The sequence below is a fragment of the Hipposideros armiger genome, unplaced genomic scaffold (assembly GCF_001890085.2).
Source record: "Hipposideros armiger isolate ML-2016 unplaced genomic scaffold, ASM189008v1 scaffold_664, whole genome shotgun sequence".
Classification (NCBI taxonomy): Eukaryota; Metazoa; Chordata; class Mammalia; order Chiroptera; family Hipposideridae; genus Hipposideros; species Hipposideros armiger.
Window position 1 is genome coordinate 283,490 of NW_017732014.1, and position 11,981 is coordinate 295,470.

The 11,981-nt window shown below is 48.5% G+C and overlaps 1 protein-coding gene across 1 annotated transcript in view; it reads right to left on the reverse strand.

The window, feature by feature from the left end:
- Positions 1–5,780: 5,780 nt before the first annotated feature.
- LYPD5 (LY6/PLAUR domain containing 5) overlaps positions 5,781–11,981 on the reverse strand; it is a 37,751-nt gene continuing 31,550 nt past the window's right edge. The window contains exons 2-5 of the mRNA XM_019626274.1: positions 7,379–7,507; positions 6,835–7,011; positions 6,503–6,649; positions 5,781–6,194 (exon numbers count right to left, since the gene is read on the reverse strand). Coding sequence (XP_019481819.1) covers positions 5,911–6,194; positions 6,503–6,649; positions 6,835–7,011; positions 7,379–7,442 — 672 coding nt within the window. The 5' untranslated portion in view covers positions 7,443–7,507 and the 3' untranslated portion in view covers positions 5,781–5,910. The remainder of the gene's footprint in view (positions 6,195–6,502; positions 6,650–6,834; positions 7,012–7,378; positions 7,508–11,981) is intronic.

Genomic DNA, 11,981 nt, shown 5'->3' on the forward strand with positions numbered 1-11,981 from the left:
TCCCTGCAGCTCTCTGTCTCTTGGTCTGCCTCTGTCCTGCTGTCTCTGCCACTGAACAAATGTTTCCTGAGACCTTGTCACAGGGCTGGTCCCTCTGCCTGGAATGCTGTCCTCCACCCTGTCCACCTGGCTGACCTCCTACTCATCCTTCAGGACCCAGCACAGGCTCCATCCTCTGTGAAGTCACCGCCCCGATGCCCCGATGCCTCAGCCCCAAGTCAGAGGTTTCTTCTCTACCTGTCAGCCCTTCCAGCACAAGCACTCTCCTTATTTACTGCCCTGATCTCCCTGATGGGGCTGTGTCCATCTGGGTGTTAGCCTGTGTCCCCCATCAGACCAAGAACTCTTCAGGGATAGGGTTCTCCAAGATCACCCAGCACGGAAGAATGAATTACAAATATTTGTTAACTCTCCACTAAGATTACTTCTGCCTATGTATCTTTATCTTTGCATGGGCTGGCCCCTCTACCTGGAATTCATTTCCTTATCTGTCCCTATGGCATGCTTTAAGACCTGTCACCAGGTTCTTCTTCCTCTGGCATCAGCCCCAATATATCCCTTCCCCAACACTGGCCCCTCTTGCCTCTGTACATCCCTCCATCGTAGGCTTGTGGCTGTCTGAGCACGACTCTACCTCTAACATCAGACTGGGAGTTCCTCCATGCCCCAGACTCACCTTCATGGCCCCAGTGCCCAGTGCATGCTCAGGAACATAAGAGGATCTTAATGAATGATGGATACCAATATGTATACATCCACGTTTGGTAATGCTGTTACCTTTCAGCTACATTTCCAAGATCTGTGTCTGAAGCGGTCCTCTGTGTGTAAAGGAAGCTTGGAGGGTTATGGGCTCTCCTTACTCCTCCTAGCACACATAAAGTCCCTCCCAGGACCGCAGGATGTCTTCTTCTCTCCACAGAGTGTTATCTTTGACCAGGGAACTCATTACACAGCAAATGAAGTGTGGCCATGGACTCATGCCCATGGATTTCATTGGTCTTACCTGATACTGCCTCACCTAGAAGAAGTTTGCCTGATAAAGCAATGGAATGACTCAGTTATTGTTGCCACTCAGAGTCAATACCCTTAAAGGATGGGGTTCTCTCTTATAGGATGCAGCATATGCTTTGAGTACTGTCTCCCTCATAGCCTGAATACAAGGGTCTGGGTGTCAAGGGGTGGCAGGGGTTCTTCTCTCTATTACACCTAAACCCATGTACACAATGTTTGATTCCCAGCCTCACAACTTTGAGCTCTGCTGGTTTAGAGGTCCTGGTTCCCAGGGAAAGAATGCTTCCATTAGAGAAGACAGCAGTGGATCCAATACATTGGAAGGTGAGACTGTCATCTGGCCGTTTTGGGCTCCTCACGCTACTGAACCAACAGGCAAAAAAGTGGATTACTCTATTTGCTGGGGTGATTGATCTCAGTTACCAAGGGGAAATTGGGTTACTGCTACACAGTGGGGCAGGAAGGCCATGTCTAGAATCCAGGGCATTCCCCTGGAGCACTTCTTAGAGCTTCCATGTCCAATAGTAAAAGCAGCAACAACAATAGCAAAAAAAAAAATAATAAAGCAGGATCATGTAGGATTTAGACCTTTCAGGAAGGAGGGTTTGGGTCACCTCACCAGATAAAGAACACCCAGCTGGAGGAAAAGGAAACGTGGAGTGAGTAATGGAAGAAGGAAATTAAATATATAAACTATGGCCTTGTGATCAACTAAAGAATGCAAATTGTAGTAGATATGTATATTTTCTTCTTCGCTTGTCTTTCTTCCTCCCTCCCTCCCTTACTTCCTTCCTTCTTCCTTCTTTCCTTCCTTTTTTTCTTTTCATGTATCTATCTATCTATCTACCACTTTCTTTTAATCTTGCCTCTTCTTTCCCTTTATTATTTTATATAAAGATTGTTGCTGGTGGTGGTCCTGATGTTTGTAAATAAAAAATTTGTCACGGGTGACCGGTTAGCTCAGTTGGTTAGAGCATCGTGCTGATAACACCAAGGTTGTGGGTTTGATCCCCGCATGGGCCCCTGTGAGCTGCACTCTCCCTAAAAGAGTCAACTATGCCATTGTAGCATGAAAGCAATGTGTAGCCAATGACCATGGCTGTTCCCCAATAAAATAAAATAAAAATAGAATTAAAAAAAAATTGTCAGTACTTTTCTGCTGTCCTTCCCCTCCCATCAAAACCAGATATTTTTGGTGCACTGCAGTTAGGAGACAGCAATAATTATTTGTTGAATGAGTATTAAAATATGGCTAAATATTCAAACAGATAGCCACAGATCAAGATTACAAAGAGGTATGTGAATGGATAGGCAAAGTGAATGACGTGCAAATTTAAGTTCATTCACTCAGAATGCAGATAATAAAAAATATTACCCATCATTTGGGTAATTCAAAACTAATCAACAGAACGGAGATCACAATTTCTAGACCTATTTATTCAGTCAATACTTTTCATTTAACGCATTGCCTAACATTGCAAGGGTTTATGTGATGAGATGGTTAACTGAACTCTTTACCCTTTTGCTCATTAGTTGTAACCAAATAGATAATTTTAAGAAAGGGGTAGGTTTTATTTTTCTCTTCCGCTTCTCCACATGACATTTCTGCACTAAAAAAGCTTTTTAAAAAATTTAAACCTTTTATTGAAAAGTATGTATGTATGGAAAGAACACAAATCATAAGCAAACAGCTCAATGAATTCTCAGATCAAGAAACACAAGGACCAGACCCCCAGAATCCCCGTCCTCGCTTCCAGTTTCTAACCCCCAAGGATAGCCACTGTCCTGACTTTTAATTGCATGCATTAGTTTTGCTTACTTTTGGACTTTGTATAAATGGAATTGTACAGGATTGTCTCTTGTGCATCTTTATCCTTTTGCTTAACATTATGTTTGTGAGAAACATCCATGCTGTGTGTAGGCTGCAGATGGTTCGTTCTTGTTGCTGTATAGTACTCTACTATGTGAGTAGGCCACCATTAATGTATTCATTCTAACTTTGATAGGTTTTGGATTGTTTCCAGCTTGTGACAATTATGAAATGTCCTGTTAGGAACATTCGAAGATATGTCTTTGGGAGGAAACATAGGAACTAATTTCTGTTGGGAGAGATATACCCAGGTACATCCATATCCTGTGTTCTGATGAGGGGCCCTGTGCAAACCAAAGTGCTCTTAGTTTAAACGGACTCAAACTCAACATGTACAACACCCCACTGTTGATTCTCACTCTCCATCTGTCTCTCTCTTTGGTAAACATCATCACCATTTACCCCATTCCTCAGGCCCAAACCTCGGCATCGTCTTCTCTTTTCTTCCCCTCACACCCTTCAACCAATGTATCAACAAGTCCTGTAAGCTCCACCAACAAAACCCATCCCGTATCCAATCCCTCTCACTACCTCTCTGCCACCCCCGTCATCATGCACCTGGACTGGTGCAGTAGCCACCTCACAGGTCCCAGCTTCGTCTTGCCAAGGGGATCCTTTTCAAATGTAAAGCATGTACACAAGAGGACATGCTGTAGGACTTCATTTATATGGAGTTGAAAACTAGGCAAAATTGATCTATGATAGAAGCCAGAGTAATGACTACCTCCGGGGTGGGAAAGTGCCTGTGAAGATGAGGGAGGCTTTGGGGGCAGGGTCTGGAAATGTCCTATACTGTATCATTATCTGGGCAGAGGTTACTTGGGGGTATACATATGGAAAAGTTACACTTCATGCATTTTACTATATGTGTTTTATATCTTAATGAAAAAGTTATAATATATGTAATTATATATAATTATGTATAAATATTATAATATATAACATTATACACTTGTGTACTATGTAATACCCATCATGTAATATGTATATTATATAAGTAATACATCTTACATATAATAAATAATAATATACAATTTTATATATGTAATTACGGTGGCTCTCTGCTATAAATCCTCCAATGGATTCTGCATTAGTTTGGGATTAACCAGAACAATAGAACTAGTAGGAGATATATATTTATTTATTTATTTATTTATTGAAAGGAATTGGCTTATGTGATTGTGGGCCCGGCCAGGCAAGTTTGAAATCTGTAGGGTAGGCTATCAGGAAGGGCAGGCTGGAACTCTTGGGCATGGGCTGAAGCTGCTATCCGCAGGCAGATTTCTTTTTCAGGAAACCTCAGCTCTGCTCTTAAGGCCTTTCAACTGACTGAGCAGGCCCCAGTGACGTAGTATAACCTCCCTCACTTAAAGTCAACTGACCATGGACCTTAATCACATCTACAAAATACCCTTCCCAGCAACACTGAAATTAGCATGTGAGTGAATAACGGACTGTCGCCTAGAAAAGTTAACACATCAGACTGACCATCCCAGCTTCAAACCACATTTGCAATAAAATCCAATCCGCTTCCCCCACTGAAAAGTGAGCTCCTCGAAGGTCGGGACATTTGCCTGTCTTGTATGTCCAACAACGATGTCACGGCACATAGTAGGTGCTCAGTAAATGTGATGTTGAATGACTAATGACACTCAGTTCCCCCTTCTATGTCTGAGTGTAGAGACATTTAGAGCCCTTCTCCCCTTGACCTCACCGGAGTCCAGCAGTGTTTCTGAGATGCCCTCCTCCCCGCCTGTTGAGGCAGAGTGAGAAGGTGTGGGGGTCCATTCTTGCTCTGTCACTTACTCTGAAAATCACTCTCTCACTGTGCCTTGGGCAACTTGTCTGCAAAATGGGGATGCAACTCCCCTTCCTGCTTGCCTCACTGGGTCGTTGGGAGGATCAAGTGGGGGAAAGGATGTGAAAGGACCTTGAAAAGTATGTGCACTAGAGGATGAAGTTCATGTGCTCGTGTAAGTGTCCTGTACGCCCTGGGCTCCTTCCTACCTCCAGCTGTTTGTCCAGGCTGGCCTCTCCATCTAGAATGCCCTTCCTCCTACCTCTCTTTGCCAACGCCTTTTTATCCTCTAGGAGTTTGCTTAAGGTTTACTTGTTCCTGGAAATCTCCCCCGATTTCCATAGGTTGGAGAATTTTGCCTGGTTCAGCTTTGCCTCAACTGTGTTTCTGTCAAATTAATCAAGAGCCATGTGTTTGGGAGGTGGGGTTGCCTAGCAGTTCACAGGGCTGGGAATCACATTCCTGACTTCTCCATGTCACTAGCTACACGAGCTCAAGCCAGTGCCTCCACCTCCCTTTGCTCCTCTGTCACACGGGGATTGTGACAATAGCCCACCTGTGCTGGGCGACTGTGGTATCCCAGGTACTCCATGTTCAGCTCATTAAATCCTGACCGCAACCACTGTGAAGGAAGTTTTCTCAGTATCGTAGGTTTTATTTTCACTTCCACCTTACGGGTGAGGAAACATAGGCAGAGAGGTTAAGTAACTTGCCCAAGGTTCCCCACAAGCTAACTGGTAGAGCTGGGGTTAGAACCCATGCAGCCTGGCTCCAGAGTCTGGGCTCCTAACTTTTAGGATATACTGCCTCTTGAGCTTCTCATAATGATACTAATAAAGACATTGTCATAGCTCCCTGCTGGAGCTGGTCCTAGGCTCAGCTCTGTAGGGAGGGCACAGGACAGGCTGCCATGGGGTGTTGGATTGGTGCTCAGCAAATATCTATTATCAGCTTTGCTCTTCACATGGGGCAGGATGTGGCTGTTGCTCCCCACCCTGGGACACTGGGAACCTTGTCCAATTTCTCCCAGGCCTGTTGAGCAGGTGAGGGCAAGTTGGCAGTAGGGAAGTGGGGGGTTGGGGGGAGGAGAGGAAGTGGGAGAGGGAGAGGGAGGGGGAGGGAAAGAGGGAGAGAGAGGGAGAGAAGTGTAACTCTTGCTTGACATCATTTTCCACATTACAAGGGCTGAAGCAGTGAGAGGGCGTGTGCATGCCCTGCCCCACCGTCCTGCTTATAAAGATGCTGGTGGAGCTCTCTGTGGGGAGAGCCCGAGAGGTCCTCCCAGAATGCCAACCAGCAGGGGAACCATGAGGAGCAGGGCCACGACATGGGGTGCTTGGGGAGGGGTGGAGGCTGATGCGATGGTGAAGGGCTGTGTCACGGAGTCCTTGTTGCAAAAGTGCCCATTACAGCAGGAGCCCTGGAGCTCGATGTTTGTCCAGGGGCTGGTGGTGCCCATGATGGTGCAGGAGGGCCGGTGGCAGGTTCTGATGTACACAGGGACTGAGAAATTGCCTGGGGGCAGTAAGCAAGGATCAGAACTGAGGGAGGCAGCTGCACCTGCACCTCCACCTCAGAGGCCGGGGCTATCACTGGGTCCTCAGATTAACTTCCAGTCTCCCTCCATTGACTGGGGCCATGTCATCTCCCCCTGCCTTCTCTCTCAGGCTAGAGCCATGCCTCCTCCCTCGGACCAGGGCAATGTCTCCTTCCTTCAAACCAGGGCCATGTCTCCTTGTCAGGCCTGCCTGGAGCCTCTACCCTCAGGCCTGACCTGCCTACACACCCCTTGCTCAAGCCCTCTTACCCTCCCAGCCCCTTACCGACGGTCATTTGGCCATTGCCCTGGAAGCAGACGCTTTGGTCTTGGTGACAATGGACCCGCCGGGACTTCTCCGGGGAGCAGTCCTCCGGGTGGATCCCCACGCAGGCGTAGCACTCAATGCCGCTGAGCGTCGGTGGGTCAGGCGCTGGCGAGAGAGCGTAGGTTCACACTCGGGCAATGCTTCTCAGGTACAGTTGTGCGGGTTGTGCACTGCACCAGGGCGCCCGACTAGCGCGACAAGGGGGCTGGAATCCTAGCGCGCAGGGAGGAGGCTCCCAGCAGAGGCCACGCCCCTCCCCGCCTTTTGCCCACCCCCTCTATCCGGCACACCTGGGCTCAGGTTTGGGAGGGCGTCATGGCTCATGAGATTGGCGTTGCACAAGTCGGTGCTGCAGCGGCGCAACACCGAGTAGTCGGGCGGCAGCGCGTTGCGGTTCGACTGCATCTGGCCGGTTGACGGGCCTGTCCAGCAGCCCTTCTGTACCATGGTCACGGAGGCACGGTACCCTGGGAGCGGGAGGAGGTGGAGCCTGGTGCGCTGCCTCCTCCCCATCCTTCCTCCTCCCCTCCCAGGCCCCTTCCTCTCCCTGTTACCTCGCTTCTCTGTCCAGTCTCAAGTCTCTCCCTCCTCCCGTCTCTCCTTCTCCACATCTCACTCCCCTCATCCACCCCTTTCTTTCTCTCCCTTCCCCTCCCTTCCTCCACCTCCCCACTCTATCCTTATCCTTCCCCTCCTCTTCTACCCAATACCCCCCAACCCCCTGACACCTCTCCCTCCCTCCCTCCATCTCTAATCTCTCATCCTTGTCCCAGTCCCCTACTCCTTTCTCCTTTGCACACCCTGCTCCTTGTTTCGGCACTTCCTGCCTCTCACCTGTGTCCAGGGACAAGACAGACTCAGAGCATCCGTGGAGACAGGAGACGTTGGGGAATTTCATGTTACTGAGGTCAAAGGGCCCGAAGTAGATGTGTTGAAAGCTGTAGCATTGCAGAGCTTGGGACACTGAGGGGAGGAACAGGGGTGGGGTGAGAGGAGCAGGCCAGGCAGGGGTGTGCCTGTTCCAGACACTCAGGACTCCACCCTGCAAATGACAGCCACACAGGCCAGGCTGTTCTGTGAGAGAAGACAGGCCTTGTTGCTTTGAGAGAGCCAATCTGCTGCTGACACTGGTCATGGCTGTGTCTACCTGTTGCCAGAGTAATGGCCTCTCTACACCTGCCAGTCCAGGGTTTTTTCCCTCAGGCTGGTCCATGTCTTGACCTTCTTCCAGAAAGCCCTCTAAGATTTAAATAAGGAGGAAGTGATTCACTGCTGCTCTGCCAGTCCCTCTCCCAACTAAACTCACAATATCCAGTAGTACTAAAAGGCCACCGTTGGAACACAGGCACTCCAGTATGGGCAGTGGGATGTGCAATCTCGTACTACAAATACGCATACCCAGCCAGCCCCACGATACCCACACAGAGCACTTAAACACTGACATAGATGCGAAAGAACAAAATGAACACAGGCTCGTGCAAATTTCACAGATAGACACAGAGTATCCTGAATACATGTATTCACACACAAAACAAGTACCACCTAGACCCTCCAATAGAACCCCGCCCCCCAGACTGAGGCATAGCATCTCACACATGCAAAATCATACAGACAGAAAAACGTGTGGATATGGACCCAATAACCCTACACCAAGAGACCCCGGAAGACAGGAAGTCATACCCGGAGAGAGACAGGTACAGACCCAAGTGTCACAGACACACAAGTAGAGAGACCACAATGATGCAAAGCTAGAGGCACACAAAGAAGAGACCCACAAAAACATACAATTTAAAATCATGGACAGATACAAGACACATAGAGACATGCAACACAGGTACACAGAGAGACAGACACACATCAAAATACCTAAACACATATATACACAGCGATAAATACAGGCCTACCAATCACAGGGACGCACAAAGACAGAGACACAGATATACAAAATTATACATGCGTCTCTTCTGTATAGAGAGTGAAGCTGAGAGATGAACAGACCCATAAAAGCCTTTGCTCAAACACCAAGACATCAAAACCTGGTACAGAGAAATACACACAGGCACAGAGACCCAAAGGACACGCTGACACATGGACACACACAGAAATCAGACTGCCTTCCATGGATGAGCGCGCGCACACACACACACACACACACACACACACACACACACACACAAAGTCGGCTGTGTGCAGACAGTCTCCTTCCCACTCCTCAATCCGTCTTTGTAACCACTTCAGTCCTGATGAGTATCTCCCTGTCCTTACCCAAACTGGGGGAAGAGGTTGCCTGAGGATGAGGCCAAGGTTCCCTGACAGTTTTGGAAAAAGACCCCATGGCTCCCCAGAAATACTCTTGAATGGGGGGTCCTGGGCAAGAAGGATGAGAAAGGTTGAAATGGCAGGAAGAGAGAAAATGACACCGGAGAAAATGACTGGTGGGGAAGACAATGAAGAGGACACAATCTCCAGGCCTCTGTCTGACCAAGGCCCAGGAGTCCAGGCCCCCAGCACCTCCTCCTTCATACTCAGGAGTTCAAACCCTCAGCCCTCCTCTCCCAGGACCCAGGAATCCAGGCCCCAGACCCCTCCTCCCTCAGACACAGGAGTCCAGACCACCACCACCCGGCCCTGCTGATCATTGGACTCAGACTCTGGGTACCTGTCAGGCAGAGCACAGACCCACAGAGGCAGCGCAGGATGGCTCTGGGGATTCCCATCGCCAGGTCGTGGAGCTGAGTGGAGACACCGTGGACAGCTCCTCCTGCTCTGATTTCTGCCAGGCTGGTTCTCCCTGCCAAGCCCCAGGCATCCCAGTGCCCCAGCCTGGCAGGATTCCTCCACCCCCGCCCTCCCTCTCTAGGGCTGGTCTCCTCCTAGATATTCATGATGGGGCCACGATGAGTCCTGGGCACTGAATGAGGAGGGGCTGGGGGCCTGGACTCCTGGGTCTGAGGGAGGAGGGGCCTAGGGGCCTGTAACCCTTAATTTGGGGGAGTTTGTGTTTTGCAGTCTCTCTTTCTACCCCTTCCCCAGCCTGTGTTCTAGTCTAAGGTGGGCATACATGCCCTTCTTGATCTCGCTTCTCTTCCTCCACCCCAACACACACGACCCACATACTCAGACACTCACAGCCTCTAATCCTGGAGCCATAACTCCAGACCCAGAGACACAAGCATCACCTCCTTGAAGCCTTCTTAGACATGTCCCCTCCTCACTCACTCCCCACCTGCACCTCAGCCCCAAGCACCTAGTCTCCCAGCCGTGGTCACCCTGGGATGGGCTATTGTCCGCCTCCCTCACCAGGCTGTGAACGCCTCAGAGGCCTCAGGGGGGATGTTTGCGATGTTGTAGACAGGGCATGCCCAAGAAGGTATTTAACAAATGTTTATTAGATTATTAAATGAATGAATTTAAAAAACTGGATGAAATAGAGACACAGGCAGACAAGCAGCGGGGCACACTGTCCCCCAGGACACAGACGGACTCATGCGGACACTCAGACCTTGGGCCAATGAGGACACCCAGATGGATGCCCCTGCAGGAGCTGGGGCAGAGACCCCAGGTCAATCCCTCCTGGCCACTTGGAAGAGCTGCCGGCTGGTATCACACCCACTCACTGTGCTGTGCAAGGTGGGCACCAGGCATGCGCAGAGACCTAGAGTCCCAGGCCCTTAGATGAATGGGAAAGAGTTGATATCATGTCAGTGACCAGGACAGCCTTAGTGGTCCCCTGAGCTTGACTAAATTTTACACGGGTTTCCTCCTGACGGTAGGCCCCGGACCTCGCTATTCTTAGAGCATTTCGTTTAGACAGCTTGCCATTGCAAATTCTTTCTCTGTCCCTGTGAAATGTGGGTAAATCAGCCTCTTGCCTGATTTATAACCCAGGAATATCTTTCTCAAGGACCCGGGAGCCATCCCTTGGAAATGTCATCATCAAGAAAGATAGTACCCCTGTCTCCCAGCTCCACTGGAGGGTAGGAGATGAACTTGAATAAGTGACAATGAGCAAACACAGAAGGCTTATTCTCATAGAGAAGAACATTTGCAAACCGAGGCAGGATTCAGCGTGCTGGGCACATCCTGTGGACCAAACTCCCTCCTGTCATTCTCCAGCACTTTTCCTCGAGCCCAACCAGCCCTTAAAAACTTTCCTTTCCACCTTTTGCTTCAGCAGAGTTGAGTTCAGCCTCTCTCCCCTATTGCCATAGTCTTAAGTAAAGTCTCCTGCGCCTGTTTAACTTTGGTGCAATTTTTCCTTGACAGCAGACACCCAGGCACTGTGGACACTCACCATTCTGGGCTCTCACAGGCATAGCTTCCCTCACCCACATCTTGCCAAATCCCTACCCCTCCCATCAGGCCTCACTTCCCTTGAAACTGTTTTGCATCCAAATTATACTTCCTGCTTCTTCTGTTCCTGCCCGGGGCTCTTTGTCCTCGGGGCTGGCCACAGAGGGGCAGGGTGAACCTAAGGGTCCCTGGAAAGTGAAGGCTGGCCGAGGAGGGAGGGTGGGTTTCCTCAAGCTGTTGTGGAAGGAGGAGGCGTTGAAGGTGTTTGCAGGGGTTCACAGATTCAGTGGAGGCTTGAAGAGTCAGCAGACCAGCCCATCACTGTGTGTGTGAGAAGGTGCGTTAGAGACACCGTGTGTGGCTGGGTGTGTGTCATTTTGACTCTGGTAACCTTCAGGTATTTTTGGAGGCTGTGAGATATCAGATGGCAAGCTCCCCATTGTAGGAGGTAATCAAGTGGAGACCCAGCAATCTAGGTCTTAGGATTTTGGCAGGGCTCTTGATCCATAGATGGCTATACAACATGAACTGCAAGCTCCCTACAAACCCAGAGATTCTTTTATTTTGGTAGTCACTTTTTAGTAATTAAAGTTTAGTAATCAAGTAATTAATTATTTAAGAGATTGAGGGAAAACGAAGGATGTTTTGTGGTAGCCATTTAGGTGCTATTAAAAAATTTTTTTTTACGGTAGATATTTTCAAATACACACAAATATACAAAGAATAATGAACCCACTACCTGGACTCAACAATTTTTAAGATATCGCCAGTCTCGGCTTATCTTTGCCCCTTTGGTGCTCATAAAGGCATTGAATTGGGTTCCTGCATTATTTTGTTCAAAATATTAATTTCACTTAAAACACTATTTAAAAGCAGATTATTTTCAAAATGTAACCTTGGCTTATGTTCTAAGATGCAAATCTTTATGAATGTCACGAACAATTTCTAAGAGGGTGTCGCCCACTCCCTCAAATTGAATTCTTAGTGCTATGATGCCACCAAATCAACTTTCTCTTTGCATACTGAACAGCTTCAAATTTATTTTCAATAAATGTATTTTCAATATATTTCAACATTTACTGGAAGCTTAAGAGCTGTTGTAGAGAGCATAAATGATATTTAAAAATTCAGTGGTAAAGAAAGA